The sequence below is a fragment of the Chiroxiphia lanceolata genome, chromosome 3 (assembly GCF_009829145.1).
Source record: "Chiroxiphia lanceolata isolate bChiLan1 chromosome 3, bChiLan1.pri, whole genome shotgun sequence".
NCBI classification, from domain to species: Eukaryota; Metazoa; Chordata; class Aves; order Passeriformes; family Pipridae; genus Chiroxiphia; species Chiroxiphia lanceolata.
The window spans coordinates 30,030,791-30,055,029 of NC_045639.1; the positions used below are offsets into that span (position 1 = coordinate 30,030,791).

Sequence of the window (24,239 nt, forward strand, 5' to 3'; positions counted from 1 at the left end):
TACATCTAAGCTTTTCAGACAGTTTATGCCTCCAAAAAGCCAACCATGTCCCAAGAGATGCTAATTTTGAAACAGGACAGACCAAAGGACTGAGCCATTCACTAGACAGATGTGGTCACTGTTCCATTTCTCAGACTCCTTGACTAGCATTTACACAAATATTCTCAGTTTGAGGAAGGAAGCTATAGCTAAGCCTTTTGAGCACAATTTACCCATACTGAGAAAAACAAACATTATTCCTTTCCCTTGAATTAAGCTATTGATGTGCAGATAATAATCCTTATGCCACAAAAGCAGTCTACTGTATAACTTATTAAAAGAGAATATTCATTAATTACCAGTTGGAGCATGCAACTGAGTAGTTTCTAATTGCCTCTCACAATGGTCAGGTATAGCCATATCTGCTTCCAGTTCACTGCATTATGACACAGGGATATTTTACCTAACAGACCACAGGGTGTTTTCTGAGTTTTTTTTAATTTTTTTGCTTCATTTTGCCTCAGCTCTGTCCTGCTGCCAGTAACTTGACAGACCTAATAATGACCTCTGATGCTGGTTACTAACCAGCCTTTCAGAAGAAGAATCAAAGGCTTCATATTATTATTTATATTACAAAATGCCTTATAATGTCGAACTGTGGAACTCAGTGTCAAAAATATAATAAAGTTTAAAAGCATAAAAGTGAAAAAGGGATACATTTATGATCAATGAGGATTCTCTCTTAGAAATAATTTCCTAACACTGAGAGAAGCTTCAGAGATGCTGAAATCCTTAGCCTTTAGAAATGAAAATGGACTATCAGTCATTTTTGAAAGGTGGTTGGCTCTACCACAGCTGAAAAACTTTCCAGTCAAGTTAAACTTATGCTTTGTTTTGAATTGATTATGCCGTCCCTCGCTTTTTTTGCTTACCAAGCACCCATAGATATAGAATCTCCAGAAGCTGTACATTGTATACACACACGGGGTGTCATTTCCAATCTCCTCTAACACTCAAAATCACTTCAAATTAATTATTTCTAATTAGTATCATTCTAAAGGAGAAGACCATGCTTTTATTTCTTATCCTCCAGAAAAAATGTGAGATCCATTGCATATACATACAGAGATAGTTTCTCACAGAAAATAGACTGGAATGACATAACTGGCAGGCAAAAAGGTTGCCAGTACAGCATTATGAGCCAAAGAATTAATGTTTTCTGAAATCTCAGAAGTCTCAGTCACTGATTTCAATGTATAACTGTAGTGTTTAAGCCAAGACTAAATTTTATAATAAATATGTCTGGCACAAGACTTACAACAGATTACTGACGAAGAGAGTCCCATTTTAAGGAACTTTCTATTTCAGGATTGCATTGTACACTTTTGGTTTTAAGATCCTGTCTTCTCTGTTTTTGGCTTTTTATCATTTTCCTTAATATAGACACTTGTAAACTTGTTGCCAGCACTGACTGCAGCAGCCTCTTCTTACATTTACAGATTATACAAGTCTGTTTGTCCCTCTTCAAATATATTTAGCCCTGCTATAGGATGGGAATCACACGATCAGCAGGTATTAATTTAGGGGTATAGTGTGTGCAATGACCAAGAGGATAACTTGTCCCTATATTTACAGAACTACTTAATTGTACAGCTGAGACCACACTGAATTATCCAGTGATTTTAGCCCTCGGGACAAAGCTTACTTGCCAAATTGAAGTCTACCATTATTACACATTGTTCCTCTGCTGAATGTTTAACTTCTGTCATGGTAGTTGGTCTCTTGTTGGGTAAGTTCTCCTGACCCTGTTGCTGCATAAAGATCATTCTGTCATATTAACTGAAGTTCATACTCATACCTTTTATGTGCTCTACTTTTCACAAGTCCCAAATCAACCAATATTTTGCAGTTCATAAGTGTGCAATCTAAATAATAAGCTGCCAAATAAGGTGATCCATGAATTCCCTGCACTTCCAATGAACAAGTTCTCAGAAGCCTAGCTGTCTTCAGCCCATCCTGTATGCTTCTTTGGAAGGTGAAGGGAAATGCCCACTATGGAGGATCCTACAGTCAGAAGATTGATTCATAATCTTTCTACTCAGGGGGTCTTCAGGAGAAGACAAAACATTTCTCATGGACATGGCTGGCTCTCCAAGTGTGTGGTTGTGGACTTAGACTGTATTCCTGAACCACAGCTCTGTCCCCACAAACCTGCAGCAAGCTTGAGGTCAGGGTCAAGGTTCTGCAGTCATTCCTGTGGCAGGTGAAGCCAACAATCTGTCACTATCCCAACAAATCCTAAGGAGTAGCAGTAGGACATACTCTATTGTTTCACTAACATTCAAGCTCTGCATTGGCCCTACTACTTTTCAGTCTGTGTTATATATAAGTAGTGTGTGTACGTTTCCATGCTAGCATTAACCCTGTTCAGCTTACAATCAACATGCTGTGGATACAGCAGGGACAGAAAGGAACTTTTTCCTTACCCATCCGCTTTACCTTGTCCCCTTTCCAACAGCACTATTTTCAGCTGTATCCCCACCACATTAGAATGTTGCCACTTGGACTGTCTCCCTCCTCACTTCCTTTCTTCCTCCTCTGGGCATTCTTTAGGCAATGTGAAAAGCCACAGAAGGGCCCAGACTGTGTAACTGAGCCTCTTGTCTCCCACATGCCTGCACTGCAAGTTTATCTTTTTCTTCTACTGTTTATCTCCAGCAAGCAATCACTTACAAACTTCTGTAAATAAAATGAAGTCACCTACCATTCATGGCAAACACCCTGCACGTTGCTTGATGATGGGAATGAAACGTCACTATCTGTGCTCAAATACAAATGGAACTACCTAGGACACACCTATCTAGAGCCAGCAGAGATATTTAGGACAAGTCCTTCTAGGAGCACATGGAGAATTTGTTAACACCGAACTCTAAAAGGTGTCTCTTCTTTGTTCATAACATGTACATTGTCTGTTTTATCAGTGATGCACACTGCTTCTTGCTTTAGTTCACTTCTGCTCTGGGCCCTTTACCAAGTGTGATGACAGATGGTCAGAGCAGCCACATATTTTCCACTTTTCTTCATCATTTAACCCATCACTATTGAAAAAACAGCAAAGTTAGGAGTTGTTGGACAGGTGAACAAAGGAAATAAATACAGTCTGGCAGGCACACAGCTTTTAAGCTGCTAGCTCAATATTTGAGGGCATCACTCAGTTCCTTTGTCTACCTCTGCCTATTCCACAAACTCAGGTAAAACTGTTTCAGTGAGCCTTCATTTCTCTCTCCTATTACATCTGCAAAATGTTTGGGATGCCAGGTGCCTTTCAACAGATGACTGAATATCATGGAAAACAATGTGATTTTCACCTCAGCTAAGGTGCATAGCTGAAACTGTCACATGTGACTGCAATGAAAACTAAACAACTTTCCAGAATTGTAGAAGAAAATTTCTTTTTATTCATGACTGTCACTATATCCTGGCAACAATTCTTTACCATGCTCATTTCTTAACTATTCACTGAAAAGAGAGGAGTTCAGCAACTCTTTCTACTCAGTATTCACTGGTTTTTTTAAGGGTGGTGGACACTCAGTGAAATTCAGAATATGGAGAAGAGTGAGCCCCGGTCTGTACCAAACTTGCTTCTCACATACCAGAGAAACAGGCAAGTTACTTATATATTCTTTGCTCTTGCTTATCCATGGAAGACTAATTTGAACAACGAAAACTGCATTGTATGGAATATATATTGCTATTATTTTTGCACACTGTCAGCAGGACTGACTCATATTTGGGTTGTGGAGATGCAGAACTTTTGCAAGAGGACAGACAGCACATAATCCAGTGGCAGCAACTAAATCACGCAATCAGCATTTACACGTACTTCCCATAAAGCAGAATGGGATTGCTCACCATTATTTTGTTCTTAAGTACAGTAAATTACACCATGTTAGTAGGATGACAGCTGGATAAATGTTTTCTTTTTTTTTTTGCCCCCTTCCCTTTTTTTTTTGGTTTCTTCTTTTTTTTCCATGGTTAGGTCAAATCTGTGCCCACTGAGCTTTCCCAAACTCCCACTGAATGCAAGCCAAATGCAAAACACAACAACAGGAATGATGATGACAATTTTCCAGCTATTACTGTACAAACTCAGGACTATTTTGGACCTGATTTTTGGTATGTATTGAGTTCTAACTTCAACTGAAGCACTAGTAGTTCACCTGAAAAACGCAGAACTGCAAGATGGACACACAAATTCTACATACTCAGAACATCTATAGCAGATAACATGGCAAGTTTTGGCATTTATGTCTTCAGCAGTTTGAATTAATGAGCTGGGAAGACATTTTCTAAGCAACAACTAACCCTTCTTGCTGGAGAGAGAGAGGAGTGGGAGGAAGAAACTAAAAATATTCCATGCTGTTCCCATGAAGGGGGGAGGGCATGGAAGAAAATTCTTTTCAATTATACATAAATAAAGATATAATTTCAAGACCCTGACCCAAGGTAACCTCTTACACCAGGATAAATAAATGAATCTGTAATTGTTAGCATGACAACATGGAAAACACAAACCAAGTAAAGCAGAGAATTTGGAAAAACTTATCTCCTCTTATACCTGCTACAATGTGGTCTTCTAGATATCATGATTCCAAACTGTAATAATGGTATATAATCTGAATTGTGCATGCATTTTTGCCTCCTTGACACTAAACTTATACTTTAAATCATTACAAGTATGACTTTAAGAAAAAAAATAATTAAGAGGAGTCTATCACATTATTAAGCCTACAGTATTGTTGCTTCAAATACACACTTTGGGGTACTTGCTATAAAAGGGAAAATATCAAGGAAAAAACACAAAGAAACAAAATACAAGAACTTAATGATAAGCCATAAAAAATGGGCAATGATTCTTCTCAAGTATGCTGACCTACATGAGAAAAAATAGGGCAACATCAACAAATTTATACTTATATGAGATGAGGGAAAAAAAAGACTAAATTCATTATACGGAACTCTAAAAGAATGAGATGGTGTCTTACATGAATCCCAAGTTTTATTCTCCCAGTGAGAACACATTCTCTGCATTAAATGGTGTAGAAGGAAATGTATATCATTTTAGGCTTTACTTTACATTGTATTAATGATGTTGCCCAAATTTGGGAGCTCTTGCTTTACTCTATGACACACATTAACAAGTACCATCAATCAAACTGCTTTTTCACAGTGAAACACCCAAGTACACCACTAATGAGGAAATGAGTGTATTTGTTGCATTAGTGACACTCTTGCTGCATTTTGTTGTTTTCCATTACAGCGCTTGTCCTGTGGTTGTCATAGGCCAGAGTTTCTCAATTTACTGCTCTAAAGCCTACCTGCATTTATAACAAAGTAATTTTTGAAGCCATGTGCCTGTCTGCCATACCTAGACTAAAGATACTGAAATGACCCAATGTCAACATCAAGCTAACAAATCATCCCAAACATCTGAGCATGAAGTAATTTTGTTAACAGAAAAAGGAACAGATGCTGGTGGGAAAAAAGCAAGTTAACTCCACAATTGCTGGCATTTTCCAAACATCCAGCTGAAGGAATGTCGTGGTTTGCAAAGGGCAACATCCTCCCACTGTGACTTACCAGTGTTATGAGATTTCCAGTGAGCCCTAGGCTAACTGAAAGCAAGTCTATTTTCAGAGAATTCATTTGAGAAATTCCACATTTCAGACTGTTTCATCAGCAGCCTTCTGAGCTAAGGAAGTCACACAGTCTTTCAGACAAAAAGCAACCATGGATCCCAGGCACTGGGAGGGAACCAAATAACATCTGCTACAGCCTATTTCAAGGAGTTGGTCTCATAGCAGTAATATAGGACAGTGTACAGTAGAGTGCATAGAGTCTTAGTGTTGCCCCTTTTCTTTACAGGACCATTCAGCTGCTTTCCTAATTTGATTTATGGTCAGTTCAGGGAACCACAAAACAATTTAGGATGGAAGGGTGCTTGGGAAGAAGGGACTGCCTCAGAGCTAATTTCAAAGTTAGATCAGGTTGTTCAGGTCATTTTCAAGGTTTGAATATTGAGTCAAATTAAAATGTTGACTAAAGAGCTGAACCTCTGCCACAGACTTCTAAAGTATCAGTAGGAAAAGAAACAACTTTCTGATGCACCAAAGACTTCAGATAAAGTCTAATTCTACATCTCCAATGTGGTTTTGCTGGCCTTTGCCCTGTGGTCATCAGACATACTCATCGTTTAGACAGCAATACCCTCACACTAAGCACTCAGCCTCCTACTGCCCATTCTCTCATGGGCACTCAGCCTCCAACTGCTCTTACTTTTAGGCTCTTACACGTGCTGTGAGGGTTACTGTGCATTTTCCAGACTTCACAGTAAAGAGAAAGTAGAAGCACTCACCCCCACATCCATGCACACTCTCCCTCAATACTTCATGCTAAGCTGGGAGAAAAACTTCCATCAAGTCACATTGAAGCCTCATCAAACTAGCACTCATTACAAATGGATTCTCAAATACTGCAGCAAACCATCTGGTGTGTTCCCGTCTGCTCCCCAATACAGCATATGAAATAACAACTCTAAAGAAGGGAACTTATAAGAGACGCTTTAAATGCTCCTTAAAGCTACAACTCCATAACCAAAACAGTTTAATATTCCAAATCAATAACAGACTCTAAGAGTATTTCAAAGAGGAAGAAATACTGCAAGAAGATAGAATTGAAAACAATACAACTTCAAACCACCCACTTCATTTATGATGAGACAACCACGTGCTTGGCACTCTTCATACAGAAAGGATGAACTCCAAAGGCTTTTATAGCTGAGATCAGACAATACAAAACCAAAAACCCACACTCAGACAATACAGTGGTGTGATCTTCATCTGGCATATTGTGTCACTAAATGAGACCAGATGAAGATCCATTTTCTCTCTTCTTTAGGGAATATCTGTCTTCCTCTGAATATCTCAGAACTGGCTGAATGGCAGATCCCAGAGGGTCATGATCAGTGGCAGAGGGTCTAGTTGGAGGCCTGTCACTAAGAGTGCCCCCGAAGGTTCAATACTGGGTCCAGTATCGTTTAACTCATTCATCGATGACTTGGATGAAGGGGTAGAGGCTTCCTCAGCAAATTCTCTGATGACACAAAGCTGGGAGCAGTGGTCGATACCCCAGAGGGCTGCACAGCCCTTCAGAAGAATCTTGACAAGCTGGAGAGATGGACAGAGAAGAACTGTTTGAAATCCAACAAAGGCAAATGCAGAGTCCTGCAACTGGGGGAGAATAACCCCTGCACCAGTACAGGCTGGGAGGTGACCTGCTGGAAAGCAGCTCTGCAGAAGAGGACCTGGGAGTACTGGTGGACAACAAGCTGTCCATGAACCAACAGTGTGCACTGGCACCAAGGAAGCCAATGGGATCCTGGGGTGCATCGGGAAGAGCATAGCCAGCAGGCCAAGAGACATTGATGAAGTCGCCTCTCAGCCATAAGTATTTGAAGGAAGGGTGCCAAGAGGACGGATCAAGGCTCTTCTTGGTGGTGCCAAACAATAGGACAAGAGGCAAAAGGGAGAAACTGATGCAGATGAAGTTCCGCCTGAATACAAGGAAGAAATTCATTACTGTGCAGGTGACCATGCACTGGAACTGCAACAGACTGCCCAGAGAGGTAGTGGAGTCTCCCTCACAAGATATTCAAGAATGGTCTGGATGCAATCCTGTGCCATGTGCTCTAGGAAGACCCTGCTTGAGCAGGAAGGCTGCAGCAGATGATCCCACCAGTAGTCCCTTACCAATTCTGTGATTCTGTGGTTTCCATGTATATCTCCTACTTTAAAGCAGGAACCTAAAGAAATTAACTCCTATCTAAATACAATATCTAAATATCCCTAGTAGGCTAACGTAAGTACATCAAAAGCTACAAAAGCAGCTTAGATCCCTCCAGTAGATTATAAATATATATATCTATATTATAAACATTATTAAATTTTATATTTATAGTTTTAACAGGAGGATGAATACAAAGCGTAGGGTAAATTGCACTGTCTGGAAGCTGGAACCCCAGCTTCAAGTTTCAAGTAGGGTTTATAGCCATAATACAGCCTGGGTTTGGATTGGAAATTTTGCTCTGCAAGAATCTGAAGGCAGGCAGGGGGATTGGGATGGAGGACTTTTTATGGTGACATTTTGCTGACGATTTAAACCTCAAGGTCAAAACTCAAAGCAAGACTCTCAAAGAAAGAAAAAAACAAAACTGGGCATGTAGACATTATTTTCAGTAATGTTAGATAGCCAGCATGGGACCACAGTGGGAGTTTGTGAAAATGAGCTGCAAATGGTATAAAAAGATGGTGGTAAAACTACTAAAAGTTAGTCTGACTAATCCTAGGATTCTCCAGAGTATTCTGAAGCCTATGAGGATGGAGCCCTCATTTTAGAAAATGGAACTGAATAAAAGGTGATGCTGCTTCTTTGTGGGAGAGATGTAAATCTTCTCCAGAAGGGCATCTGGGGCTGAGGCACTCTTCACCTGGACTGCAGCCTCAGTGGTTTCAGCACTGGCCTGTGACCTCAGTTGAAAGGGCTTGGACTCTTTGTGTAATGTAACGTGTAGTGCACAAAAGTGCCTTCTACTCCATCCTTCCTGCTCCTTGCAGTGAGCTCATCCAAAACCAGAGATTTCACCACAAGAACATCTTAGAAGACAGATAAGTGCAGTGAAGAAAAAGAATGAACAGCATTTGAACTGAAAATATATTCAGATCTTTAAGACTCTATCTTAAAAAAATGAACAGGAAAAGTGGGAAAGGGGAAAAAAAAAACAAGGGGGAAGGAAAAAAGAAAGGGAAATGGGAAAATTAAAAGGAATGTTGTATGCAGCCGAGGCACATGTAAACAGTGCAGGGAAAATGTATGAGAGGACGGCATGGCCAGAACATTTCCAAAAAGTTTCCTAACTTTGCCACTCTTTCATTCAGGTAGAGAGAAATGCATTTATGTATAAACATAAGAACGACAAGGTCTTTGTAATTATACAATAATTTAAATCAAACACTTTTGGAAACAAGGAGTTTCCTGACTCCTACTTGCATATTCAGTTTCCTAGCTCTTTTATTCATCAGGTAGATGAAAAATGTAATTGACAGATATTCAGAAAAACAATTGCAGGGGATGGCATCATAAGGAAATTCATTTCTTTTCTGCCTATTGACTGCTACAGACTATGGTTTAGATAAATTTTTCTCAGCATTTTTATATACTATTTTGCTATTGTGGAGAAGCTTTTCTCTATATCTCTTTCCCATAATAGAAAAAGGAGAATAAATTTAAGGATTATAAGCATGTACTCTTTTTCAGATGCTGTAAATGCCTAGTTCCAGAAAGTTTCAGTGTGCTGGTTATTACTTCAGTACTTGAGTTTGAATAATCTCACTTGAGTAGATAAAGCATAGTCAACTCTAAGCAGCTATTCTATGGTACAACTAAAATCCCAAGAATGCAAAATAACACTAAAATATCTAAGAGATGTCAACACAGTTATTACGATTGGGATTTTTGTTGGGTTTATTTGTTTGATTGGAAAGAAACTGTAGGATATAGCTAGTCTAGCGTGACTGTACTTTGGAAAGAGATTTGCTACCAATTTTTTTCCTCAAAGAAAGACTGGAGTAAAAAAAAAAACACCTAACTTGTTTAACTCTGCAAAATGTGTGTGCTTACTACTAAAATCTCCTCAACTGAAGGCTTACAAATTAGTCTCTGGAGGCAGGAAAGGCCATAAAAAGAAAACAACTTGACTTGCTTTCCAATAGCAATAAGTCTAACATCTTGTAGGATTATTCAGAAGGCAATAAGCTATCGCCCATACAATGAGGCCTCATTTTCAGAAACACAGATTGCATCCAAAGCAATGTGTACTGAAACAGTGGAATACCTGCATTTTCTACCCTCTTGAGGATCCCAGTAGAAGCTCACTTATGGATTAAGTAACTGACCTCACAACTTTTTCTCTCCATATAATTATTTGATCAGTATTTAATGAGATTATGTACATCAGTATCAGTTTCTGATAAAACAACACTGAAGAACACTGGTTTTATAAATTTTTACATCTGAAATTAACATATAAATACATCTGAAAGCTTGATCTAGTGCTTGATCTAATTCCTGCAAAACTTATATCTTGTAGGAAATCTAGAGATAATTTTACAGAAAAGAGTTACACAAGTGCATTTATGTTTTATGAAAGTCTAAATTTCAGCTTATGGTGAGACATGAAGACTATTCTAAACAAAACCAGAAAAAAGTACCTGAACTAAGGGAGAATGTCATAATTGGTATAGTCTACATATGGCTTTACTTAGTACTCAATATCAGGAGAAGTTCATACTACAGAGGAAGAGGCAATCTAAAATATGTAATATTGGTGTTTTGGGTGGAATGTCAGGGTCCACCAGTGGTGACTAATGATTGTTCTGATGCAAATTAAGACAACTGCACCGCTCATTGTCCACCCTATATTGACTAATGGTAAGGTAGAGAACAGCTGAGATTGAGAACACACTAACGTTTGTCAACAGAGCAGCCTTTATTCCTTGCAAGTAGCTACCCCACAGATCAGAGCAAAGTATTCACTATAGCTGGTAGCTAAAGCTACTACAGTTTCAGATAGGAACCCAGAATGGCCAGAAGCGACCAAAGCAAACATGGCTGTATAACACTGTGTGAATGCTCCTCTGTAGATATCACCCATAACTATGAAATCTCAGTCCAGAACTAAACCTTCTTTGAGTACTGAGGACTGTTGACTGGCATGTTATACCCTTGGCATATAACTTTCAATGCACAGACATACCTGCCTTCCCTCATTTCTTCAGAAAGGCTTGGTATCAGAAACAGGTGGAACGAGTTTTTTAATACAACAGTGATTTGCTGCTAAGATATTGGGATTAGGTACCATAGAAGATGATATTTAAAGTCTATCTGCCAAGATAAATGTGTGTCTATGGCAATGACTGATCTTCATTTTTGCAAGTGACATTTGGCAGCCCACTAATGTCGCCACCTTTAGAGCAAATCAGGAAGCTTCAACTTTCCATTACTTTTAAGCTAGGAAAGGCACCTGAGATTAATGATTGTGAACAACTGTCTCAGTCTGCACTTGACCTTCTAGTTCATAGTGTTTTCAGTTGCCACATTACAAAGCGTAAAGCCCATGCTTCCCAGAAAACTCAAAGAACCCAACATCAGCAAGACGGAGTTCTCTGGGGTCTTGTCCTGGATAGCTGGTAGTGTTCTGCAAAGTGAGAAATTGGACCCTTTGTGGCTAAAATTAGATTACAAATTCTTCAGGGAAAAGGCAGCCTTGCTTTAAAACGAAGCTCAGAATAAGCTTCTCTTTCACTGCAAAACACTGATGATAGGTGGATTAAGTAGTAGGCTAGAGAGAGATGTCACACCGATCATCTGAGTGCCTGTGAGGAAAACAATGAATAACATTGGAAAGTTAAGGTTTCAAGTAATTGAAAGTATCTACAATGTAATGAATAGGCATTTGGCAATGGTATCCCGTTCCAGTTAGCACATGATTTTGGATAGCTGGAGTTCAGCTAAATGATGTTGCATATAAATGCATTATAAAGATTTTCCAGTACGCAGCTTCTTTAACTCTGGAGGTCTTTAAGATTCTTATATCAAATCCACTGTTTTAGGAAGAGAGGGAAAAAAACCAAACCAACAACAACAACACCCCCACTGTAACGAGTGAATCCAACTAACATATTAAATACATTAAAGCACAAATTTTCCTGCCAAGGCACACTGGTCTGGGAGGTGGAATGTGGGGTTCTCTGAGACGGCTACAAATAGATCCTCTCCCACCAGAGCTGAAAAATCCAGCTGAGCTGGCCAGCAAAAATGTAAAGGAGACATTAATCACAGCAGCCTGCAACTTCCCTCCACTTGCAAGGTCTGTGTACCAGCAGGGAAAAAGAATGGAGAGAGCACTAAAGACAACTGAGCCTAGACTGCTCTTATGCACGTCCTGAGTTATTGCTGTCTCAGAGGCAATAATTAATTTATTTCTATTAACTTCTCTGTATGAAGTTAAAAACCAACCAAACAAAAACCCTAAATGCAAAACATCCATCTGGCTGGTCTGGTTTTCTTTAATTATGTGGTAAGAAACCTCATTGTCCCACCTTGAGGAAAAAAAGGCAGCAAACACAACCTCAGAAGGACCATGAGCAGAGTTTTAATCTGCCATGTTCAGTATTGGAATCTAAACTTCCTCTTTCACCTTCTGTTATGCAAACTTATGTACAAAGACTGATGCTCTCACAGTATGACTTGCACACCCGGGAAATAAAATTAACCAACAAACCCACCACACCTTTTTTTCCGTAACATTAATCGTTAATAAATATATGCTATTGGGGCCATCTTTGTTTCCAATTGTCTGTTTCCTAGAGCAGCAAAACTTTTCCACCACATCATTATTGCAGAAGTTCCTCCTTTAGAAGTTTCAGAACAGTGATACAACTCATCAATTCATTTGGCCATCATTCTGCCAGCGACAAAATTGCCAGTATGATACATCAACCTCTGATTTACTGTTCCTTATTGGTTTGTCAGAATTTGAAGATCTTGAATGGAGAAGTATTTCATAGAAATTGAGAGGAGCAGGTCATCTTTGCTTTCCAGTGCAACGGGGAACATTTCCTACAAGCTCTGGAAGACCTTGAACTACCAAGTTTTAAGACACCACTATTATAGTGTACTTTTCAGATATTTGAAGACATCCTGAAAGAATTCAGCAATACTTTTTTTATTCTAAGTAGCCTATAAAAGTTTTAAAAAATTCGTTAAAACATTTTCATGATAGCTTTTCTTTCAGCTCAAAAAAACCCCCAAAACCAAACAACAAAAGAAACAACGCCTAAACAAACAATAAAACAAAATAAAACCCCCAAACATGTAAAAAATTCAAAATGGGACATTAACTTTTTTTAAGCATACACTACTTATACGAAAATTGTGCCATATCCATGCTGATAAAAATCCCTACATCACTTAATCATGTTCTTGAGTAAACAGTAAATAAACACATAGCTCAAATCAAGATGCAATTATGGACATGCACACAATTCACTGGTGAGCTACTCCAATCAGGACAACAGTAGTACCTTCTTTTTGCTGCAATAAATCTGCCATTTCTTCTCTGGAGGGAGTGCAAACATAGCCTCTCTGTTCTTGTCTGTGAGATCCAATTCATCCTGGAGATTGTGAAAAAGAAAAACAGAAAAAAACACCAGTCAACAGCTGCATTGGTAACTGTTAGGAACCTTGAGTTCTCCCTGTCAGAGCAGAACCTATGAAGAGAGGTAGCCAGAACAATTCCCATTTCAAACTTCCATTACTAATGATCAGTCAAGAATGGGAAAGATCACATTAGTCATGAAGTGAGAAACTCAAAGCACTGGATTATGTGACACAGACATTCATTATGACACTTAAAGAAATGCTAAAAATTCGATACACCTTTTTCCTAGCTGGCAGTACTAATTTGCTCTTCAATAGGAAAACATTTAAATTATTGCATCTTTTAAGCAAAGTACATAAGACAGTTGTCTAGTGGCAGTAATGCCATCAGCAACCTACAGGTTGAAATGTTTTTCCAGATGTTTGTCCTCTGAACCACATAGTCAAAGACAACCATCATTTCAACATAAAGAACATCTCTCCCCACAATGTCACATTAGGTTGATCAGAGCAGCAACTTCAGTCTCTGTTAAGAATAGCAAGTTCAGTAGAACATACCCTCTTAGAGCCGAGCCAACCTTACATTAGTGAAACGAAAGATAATGCTGTGATCTGGAACTGACTCCCAACTCTGTCAAGAGCACCCTCTGGATACACCACCAAATTCCCCAGCTTCAGTTTCTCCTCTGTAAAAGGTGGATAAAAATAGACTCTATTCCCATACAACATATCTCAGAAAACATGAAAGCAGATATTGCTACTCCCTCTGTGTTTATGCAGCACTGACCAGAACAGGGCTACAATCACAGCTACTGGTTTCAGGTGCTTATAATGGAATTGAACAAAAAAGAGTGGTGTTCAGAGCAAGCAGTCTGCATGAGTAGACATGGATGAAGATGTATAAATCAGAGTTTCATCAATATAAAGAAAATCTTCCAATAATATTTCAATAAATCGATTTTGGTAAGGTTTTGGTGTGTCCCCCCCCATATATTTGAAATGTTTGGAGAAGGAAGAGCCCAGGGGTCCAACATCAAATGACATTGTAGCACAAAATCGCTGCACATGCAGATTCTGGCACCCACACTAACCTTGTCCAAGCAGAGACAATACCTCTTTAACTCAGCCCAACAATGGCTCATTTGGAAAGCATTCAGGGCTGGGAAACTTGTGAAAACAGTGAGCAAAATTGCACACTGAGCCTGGTAGCGGCTGCTGACAGATTTAAAAGCCCACAGAGATTTAAGCTGCAAAAAGGTACAAAAGAAATGCAAACAGTAACAAGGCGAGGTCAGTGCCAGCAGCTCAAGGTAGAAGAAGCTGGAGGGTTATTTTAAACAAGAAAAAGTTTAAAGGGAAAAAAAAAGTAGCTGTGCAAAAAGAGTGCAAACCATGTGGAAATGTTTAGGGTGAGTTTCCAAACAAGGGGGCAGCCAAGCAAGGCAAGGAGTTTTATCCCTGCTATACACAATTAGCAAGCTCAGGCCAGGATCACATTCTTGGGGGGAGAGGGAGAGTGAAACGACATGTAAGGCCTTAAAACAAGCGAAGGAATGCTGTTGGAGGTCAAGCATGCGGGAGGAAAAGGAGGGGCAGACAGGGAATCAGAAATGCCAGGTTTAGAAGAAGCACCAGAGGCCAGAAATATATCTGAAATGAGCTAGCTGGGCTCAACTAAGTTCTTTGAAAAAATTATGATTTTATTGAACTGCTTAAAGATCTTAACATTTTTCTTTTTCCTCTCTCTCTCTTTTTTTTTTTTTTTTTAAATACAGGGCAGCTAACTTGAGCTCTTCTCTTTCTGCTTCTGGTGGCAGGTCAGACAAGCAGCAGAAGCTCTAAACAGAAGCTGTGCACAAAACTGAATGACGTACATAAACAGTATAGTCCAAGACAACTATTTCATTAAAGGAATACTCCTATTGACTAAAACCACTCAGAGGGCAGGATTCTGAGGGCAGGACACTGCAGCTTCTAGACACTGCCTTGGACACTGGCAGTATCAGGGGCATAAAGAGCAATCTGCCTTCAATGGGACAATGAGAATATGCAACTCCCAGCCATGAAATTAAGTATTCTGATACCATGACATGCTCTTCAGGATAGAGGTGTAGAAAGGTAGTTTGAAAGCATGGAAGATCAAGTGGGGAAAAAAAGTGCATCCACACACTAATTTATTGTGACTCAAGCGGGTAGATTAGGTCAAAAGAAGTTTAGAAGCCATCACATTAGATCAGGTAACATAGTAACAAGGAAACTGCTCAGGTATTGCAAGCAAAAGCATATTACCAGAGGCAGATCCAAACACATCTGACTGGAAAATAGCACATGGAAGGAAGATGGCTTATCCTTAATTTTGAAAGTTAGTGTTTGTCTTTGTTAAGAGGTAAAACACTGGGTTCTAACCTCCAGGTCAGATGGACAGGTAGCAAGCATGAATATTCAGCAGGGAAAGAAATATCTGCTCTAGAAGGCAAAGCAGCAGTCAAACTTCTTTTCCTGAAATTAGTCTTCGGCAAGTGTGCTCCTTCACTGAGAGGAAGAAAGGAGTGGGAAGAACTGAAGAGGCCTACATGCCCCATCACTATCAATCAAATCCTATCCTATAAAAAACCCCAAGAAATCCCTGCAAAATACAGGAGACATGAAGCCGTCTTCTGGAACCCTCCAAATCATCTTACTTCTCCCATCCCTTTGCTCTTCCTATAAAAGATGAACAGAAGACCACTGTGACTGCACAGGAAAAATCGAGATCTAAGAAAGAAGACCCTGGATTAGGTAGACCATTTTTCTATTCTGATTCAGGATCCTAACACAGATGGCACATAAGAAAACTTACTGCCTTGGAGAGAAGCAGGAGGAACAACAGAAAGAATTAATTTCAGAAGGACTGGTCCATGAACAGGTCATTCCGACCCAACAAGAGGCAGATCTGTCAGTATACAGAGATTCAGACCTGTTAGTTCAGTGACAGCAAGCAGCTATTGAAGGAGAAAGGAACTGCCAAGTTTGGCATGAAAGGTGAAGAACTAAACTCTGAATGCAGCCATCAAGACTGGGGTTGGAGCCAGACTAGAGAAGCCAACATGACAAAATGCCCTGGGTGCAAATGTAAAGGGTAAAAAAAAGGTACGGACAGAACAAAGCAGGGAGAACTCCCTCCTCTATCACCTGTTCCAGTTTCTCAACAGAAATGTAGTAACTCTTCTATGCCTTGGAAAGGTGGCTCAGTTCCATTAATTCATGCCAGCGTGACCCTGCACAATGGAGCTCAGCCTCCTGGCTCTTAAAAATACTTGAAGGTGGAAGTGTTCTCATGAAACATGGATTAAAAGGATATTTGCTAGGCTGGGCTGAGGGAGATGTAAAGTATCTCCAGTTAATATTCCTTATATTTCTCTCCTTTATCTATTTCCTATTTTATTTTATATACTGAGAGTTAATTCAGTTAATTTCACTTTCATGTGGACTTTTTTTTTTTATGTACACAGATTGAATTTCAATGATAAAACATTTAAAATGTACTGGAGCTGGATTTGAGGTTCAAATACTTCCAGTCCAGTTCTTAGGCCAAAAGGGAAGATGGCCCTCATTCAAAATGGCTACAACCCAAAGAAACAAGAGACAAAGAAAGGAAACAAGAAGGAGGAATGAGTAGGAAACATAAAACCAGTACTTTGTGGGATTTAAAACCACATTATGTCCCTTTTTTGGGGGAACGTTTATCAAAGCATGAAAGCTGGATTTGATGCTGGGCAGCCATCAGCTCAATAATGATACTACTCAAAGCTCTAGAAAAGCTGAACAGAAAGGCATTTCTCACCTAGACTGGGCAGTACCTTTTTCAGTGACACAAAATAAAATTAATAAAGAGAAAAAGTAAGATTTCGGGGATGTAGAAGAGTGGTTCACTTGGAGAGAGACCCACTGAAGGAGAACTTTTAACACCTACCAACACGCCTGCCTCTCTAAAGGAGAAACCTCAAGGCCTTTAGTACACAGAGAATCCCAGCTTCTGGTGTCCAGCATCTCTTGACTTAAAGTCAGTGTTGGAGACCAAGAGTTCCAAATTTGGTCCTCCCTCCAGGGATGTTTGGAACACTCATGGGAGGATTCTGTTCTACTTGTCCCAGGTCCACGGGCTGCTGGACTTACTGGTCACCGGGGAGTTTCACACTGACTTAAGGTTAGACAGCTGCTTTGTTTTGTAAAAGGCAAAAAACAAAGGGTTGGTTTTTTGGGGGGGGTTGGGTTTTCTTGTGGCTGTTGTTTTGTTTTGTTTTCCTAAACATATAATGAATCATGCATAGCATTCCCAGCATTATGAAACACAGAATTCTGACATGATATGTTTACTGCAGGCAATAATTTGATTAATATGGGCATAACAAATATGTTGCCAGAAAGGAGATTTTGTTTATTTTCTTATGTTTAGTTGGATAACTGTCTTGTTTTATCACTTTTTTATAATTTCAGCTACAGAGTTGAGTTACACTTTTAATTTTTACCTGTAGGTCACAGTCTCTCTTACTTAAAATGCTCGTGAAAGCATATCCTTCCCATAAGCATTCACCCCAGGCCTGTTTTTCACATTTAATGGCTTTTTTATGACTGAGAGATGCTAATAACATATAAAAGCATATTCTGACTTTTTTAAAGTTTATTTCTGCCTACAAACATATTCAGGCAATTAATAAAGAATTATTAAAAAATGAAATGCATTTATCATCCTCATAGGATGAAATCAATCTTTATTTTTCACCACAGAATTGAACACTAAGACATAATACATAGGCAAATAGGCTTCAACACTTCTACTGTTTGGAGATGTCTATTGTGACTGTCTGATTACAGCTCTGTTGCACTGATTGGTTCTTTAACAGCGATGGGTACTCAAGCAAAAGGACAGCCAGGTCTTGGCATTAACAGGCTCCATGAGAACCAAATCTTCAGATGGCACAAACTGGCAAAGCTTCACAGGAAGTTTAAATTCTACTTTCCCTTGTTAAACTCAAAATGGAAACTTGGGAATTTCCAGAACAGATGAAAGCAGCAGTTATCTGATCTGTGACCAGCACCAAAAGTTTCAGAGGGTTATGCAAAGCCCTGCAAAAGTACAAAACCACAGACCAAACCCCATAGATGGTCAAACACTTCCAAGCTCCCTGTCTCAAAAAACAGGCTGATTCTGTGATAGATCTGACTTAATGTCCCTTTCAAGATAGCAATGGTATTTGCAAAAATTTTTTTCACAGCTGTGAAGTTTTTCTTTTGCTCAATCAAACCAGCATTATCTCAATTGTTCTTCACGAGTCATCCAATAGGGAAAACTGAGAAGGCAGGAATTCTATCTGGATGCCTTCACACACTCTAGGAAAAGCTCCACAATTTGAAGACTTTTTATTTTAATAACTTGTTTGCGTACTCACCTCAAAAATTTAGGTTCCAAGGGTACAATCATTTTTATGTTATACCTTGCATTGTATGAATTTTAGTTAAATGCACCACTCTTATCTTGCTTCCTGTTCATATTCCCATTCCTTCTTTTTTTTTCCTTTTTCTTTCACACACTTACCTTTTCTTTTTCCCCTCACTAATCTTCTCATTCCCCTTGACCCTTTTCACCTGTCATGTACAAATGCACTCTCCCTCATCCACCTCATCAATCATTCTCTCTGTCTCTAAACAGCATCAAATCCACCCAAATTACAAAATGAAGTACAATACACCGCTGCCAGTATAATAAATTCCCTGTACATTATGATACCTATGCTTCAGGTTCCCCAAGGTGATTTATAGAGATGTCTGTCACCATGTCCCCAAAAAGGCCACATTCCAGTTACCACCGATGCTCCCAAGTGGCATAGCACAGCTGACAGCCTTATGCTCTGGATGAATTTATTTAAATCTTGTACAAGTAAACAGTGACTACGACACACCATGGGGTCCCATCCAGCAGCCACTGGTAGGCCCCAGAGAAGGTTCATGTTCACGTGTAATGACTTAGAGGGAATAAGCAGTGGGTTAACCAATGCTGAAGTACAACTCAAGCCACTTGACATGCCTGGGAGTTCAGAGGAAGAGGAAGCAGTGGAAAGAGATCAGGGAGAATGTTGTCGGCAGCGCACTACAGGCTTTTGCAACAGCGAATCCTGTCCAGCATAACCATTACAGCTTTAAAAAATGAACTGAGTAGGACCACATTGCTAACACTGCTTATATTGCATGAAAGCTATGCTTTTACATTAGCAACAGCCCCAAGAACCTTTATATTTCAGTTCCTGATGCCTATGTCAGGTCTTGTTGCCGAATAATGAGCAAGTTAGTCTGGCGGCTCACGTGCAAGTTTGCCTCTGCCCACCAGGGAGGGAAGTCAGGAAGGAGCAGAGACACTCTCATCATAAGTACAGAGGCAGTGGTCCAAAGAGCTGCTTCAGAGATAACTTCAGTGAATGAATAAAGAAACCAAAAAAACCTAACAAAAACCAACAGAAAATGCCAAAACAATCTTCTTCAAATCTCAGTGTCTCTGTGAAGACCTTCAGATAGAAGAGATAAACCTTCCTTATTTAATCACTGTGTCCACCTCCAGGGGACAGTATTGGATTGTTCCCCTACAGTTTTCCTTCCATTGTTTTGTTCATCATAGCTCACCAGCCTGACATGTAAGAGGCAGCCTGCTGGAAGAGTGTGCATTTCCAATACTGAGAAGGTCAATGAGGCATTCTGAAAGACTGCCTGTCTGAACTGTCAGTGGATGAGACTCATTAGACTGCACAAACTGCCTACACCATTGTACAAACTGGAGAAATGAGCAGTGCAAAAGTCTTCAATCAGCCAACAGCACTACCACCCACACAGCTAAGCACACCTCCGGATGGACACTGGTTAAAAGTTTCCACTTGGGCATCTGATACATGTGCTGAGTCTACTGATAACCCATGAAGAAAAGGCAAAACAACCCAAAACCAAATCAGTCCTGCCCCTCAAGCTCTTTCATCTTGTGCTAATCCTTGGAATTAAAAGCAGCCTTCGTAAAGCACATAGAAACAGCACACAGTGAGAAGCATGGGAGTAACATTTTGATCAGTTTTACATTTTATAAGAATTAGGTGGATCACAGCAAGACATCGTTGAGTTTCCAGGTATTTGCATGCACATAGTATGTGTGTATGCCACTCCCACCTTACACACACAAGACATATCACGTAGCATCTACCCATACCACAATGTTTTATCATTGCATTTGTGCACTATGAAACCACTATGCACACATGAGTTGCTAACACAGCCTGTTGGCATAGGAAGCAATGTTTACATTCCAGCTACTGCCACAGATATGACGGTAAAGCAGAGAAGCAGACAAACAAAAGGCTGCAATTCCCATAACACTCTTTTTTCCTTCTTGCTTTTTCAAAAAGTTGCAGCTTTAAAACCCCTTCAGTTCTAAGGTCTCAAATCTCTTGATCCTCAGTCATAACAGTACAAGACAGAAAGCACCTGATGTTTACATACTGGAAAATGTGTTTTTACTCTACCCTGCCAACACAGAAGTTACTCATTCTTAAGGCTTAGCAGCAGAGTAAGACTTTCATCTGTCAAGGGCACTACTTTTTGATAGAGAAATTTATCTCACAGAAAGTCAACTAACAGGCCCCCCCCTCACCCTCAAACACATCCCTCATTATACTGCTTTTTTTTTTTGCTTTTTAATCATTGGTTAATTGCTTCCTTGTTTCCCAGAGAACAGCTAAATCTTGTCCCTCTCCTACTCCTCAAAGCTGTCTGTGACTTGGCAGCACACGAGTACACACAACCAGCAAGACATATTGTGGCAATCCCCTCTCACAGGCCACTAGAACCAGCATCTGCTGTTCATCTTTCTGTCCTTCACAGGCAAAACACATGCATGACACAACAATCTGCTGGGCCAAATAGAAAGATTGAGGAAAAGCAGTACTTGTTTATGCAATAATACACACAGATGTTTAGAGAGAGAAAGAGATCAAGGCTTAGACATGCACTTTCACATGCAGGGCTACAATACAGGTAGAGCGAGAGGGACATTCCACGGATATGAGTGGGCATATGAGGACAATAATGCAAACAGCTGACTATTAGCATTGCTTTTTCTGTTAAGGTGGGCTGCATGTCCATGTCAGTGAATTGAAATGAGTCCAGTGAGAGGGACAGGGATGAAAACTGAATAGTCAGGCTCATGTCTAGTCTGGATCCCTGCTGCTGCAATTTAAGCCTATTACTTCCGGCCCTATCAACTACTAACATGGGGAGTAGATTTTTTCCTTCCTCTTGATAACTGTTTTTCAGCCTATTAAAGGCTGTTTTAATGTCCCTCCTCAGTCTTCTTTCTTGATGCTAAACAAATCCAGCTCTTTCAGTCTTTTTAGAGGTCATGTCCAGCACTTCTGGTCTCTCCTCAGTCAAAGTACATCTTTCTTGATTTGCACTCTTCAAAAGTGGGTACAGTGTTCCAGCTGAGACCTTACCGATGCTGACTGCAAAGATTATTTCATGCATCTTTCAGACTGCGTTTCTGGTTACATATTCCATGTAGTCAATGACTTTTTTTTCTTTTTTAATAAAAAGCCTCAAAACCTGAATGACTTACATTCACTCTTGATCCACTATAATCCCTAGTTTCTTCTCTGAAGAAGTGTACCTGGCTCCTTTCCATCCTGAGTTACGAGACTTGCTATTTAAAGGAGTTTTAACTGTCCCCATTGAATCAGATCCTTTTTCACACAATTTCTCCATCTTATTTTAAGCTTACGTTTTAACATATCCACAGTATGGATATGTGCCTAGTGACACGCTCTAGAGAGAGTGCTGTTTACTGGGGACTCATATTTGGGATGTCACTGAGAAACTACCAAGCCTCGTACAGTCCACTGACTTCTATCCACTGCTGTTGTTTCATGTGGGCATCAGTGATACAGACAGCAGCAGTCTGAGAAGTCAAGAAAGGTAGTTAATACATGAAAACTGCCTCCTTCAAGCTCAGGAACAACGCATCCCAACAAAGAGGACATCGGGTAAAAAAGCCAGGAGGCCTACATGGATGGACAAGAATGTCCTGGACAAACTCAAACACAAAAAGGAAACCTACAGAGGGAAAATAAGTAGGTGATTGGTGACAGTCAACGTGGCTTCACTAAAGGCAAATCATGCCTGACTAATTTGGTGGCCTTCTTGTGATGAGGTTACAGTGCTGAGGGATAAGGGGAGAGCAACTGTCATGATCTACATGGACTTGTGTAAAGCATTTCTCACTATCCCACGTGACATCCTTTTCTCTAAATGGAGAGATGTGGATGCGACAGATTGACCACATGGTGGATAAGGAAGTCTCTAGATGGTCACACTCAAAGAGTTGTGGTCAATGGTTTGATGTTCAAGCAGACACCAGTGATGAGTGATGTCCCTCAGGGGTCAGTACTGGGACCAGCAGTGTTTAATATCTTTGTTGGTGACATGGACAGTGGGAGTGAGTGCACCCTCAGCAAGTTTGTTGGTGACGCCAAGCTGTGTGATGTGGTTGATACGCTGGAGGGGAAAAGCTGCTGTCCAGAGGGACCTGGACAGGCTTGGAAGGTGGGCCTGTATGAACCTTAGGAAGTTCAACAAGGTCAAGATCAATGTCCTGCATGTGGGTTGGGGGAAGCACAAGCAAAAGTACAGGCTGGGTAGAGAATGGATTGAGATCAGCCCCGAGGAGAAGGGCTGGGGGTGTTCGTTGAGAAGAAGCTCAACATGATCTGACAATGTGTGCCTGCAGTCCAGAAGGCAAGTCCAGAAGAGGACCATGAAGATGATCAGAGGCTGCAGCACCTCTATTATGAACAAGGGCTGATACATTTGGGATTGTTCATCCTGGAGAAGAAAAGGCTCCAGGAAGACCTTACAGCACCTTCTAGTACCTAAAGGGGCCTATAAAAGAGCTGAAGAGGGACTTTTTACAACAGCATGGAGTGATAGGATAAGGGGGAATGGTTTTAAACTGAAAGAGTGTATGTTTAGATTACACAAAAAGCTCTTCACTGTGAGGATGGTGAGGTTCTAGAATGTGCTACACAGTGAAGTTGTGGATATTGCACCCCTGGTAGGGTTCGAGGCCAGGTTGGATGGGGCTCTGAGCAACTGGGTACAGTGGAAGGTGTTCCCTGCTCATGGCAGAAGGGTTGGAACTAGATGATCTTTAAGGTCCTTCCAACACAAACCATTCTATGATTCTATGATCTGGAAAGTTAATAGGTGTGTTCTGTACTTCACCATGCAGTCAAATGAAAATACCAAACAGAACTGAAGTTGTTAAACCTCTGCTTGATACATTTTTTCACTGGACAGGTCGCAAGTTCTCTAGGACAAATACCGCATTTACGTCCACATTCTGATTACACACACTGTACCAAATACCTCTCTCAAACAGACCTTCTATTATCAGCATATATAACACTAAATAACAATAAAATCTGCTGTTTCAGCACAGTGCCCATTTTCCGCCCCTCATTTCCTTTCCTTCCCCTCCCCTCATTTCCCTCCTCCCTTCCCCCTCCCTGTGCCAGGGTTTCTTTTTCATGCCAAGGTCTTTTAGATGAGACCCTGTATGGGAAGGTAGTTGTGGGAAAGGCTATTAGGAAACTGCCGTCTAAACTGCTACCTTTCCGGCTTCTCCACCCTCTCCCTCCCTACAAAGTGTCCTCTGTTCTGTTTTAATACTAATGAGTTCAGAGAAGGTTCCTAGGCTAGAGCAATTTACAGTTTGGACTGTGCCAAAGCACACAGGCACACACCTCTCTGATCACTTCCTGCCCAAACACAGTCCTGCTGGCTTAACCCTCAAAATGTGCCTTGGGGATTGCTGCTGTGTCCCTGTGCCAAAGGCAGGCTGAATTTCCAGGGGCATCAGTGCTACCTACTCCTCTCCTCCCAGCTTTATCCTCTTGTGTGCATCCTATTTGCCATAT

General features: G+C 40.3%; 1 protein-coding gene across 4 annotated transcripts in view; it reads right to left on the reverse strand.

The window, feature by feature from the left end:
• DAAM2 (dishevelled associated activator of morphogenesis 2) overlaps nt 1-24,239 on the reverse strand; it is a 202,283-nt gene that overhangs the window by 85,261 nt on the left and 92,783 nt on the right. For all 4 annotated transcript variants that reach the window (XM_032681445.1, XM_032681447.1, XM_032681444.1 and 1 more), the window contains exon 3: nt 13,179-13,268. In XM_032681445.1, coding sequence (XP_032537336.1) covers nt 13,179-13,268 — 90 coding nt within the window. The remainder of the gene's footprint in view (nt 1-13,178; nt 13,269-24,239) is intronic.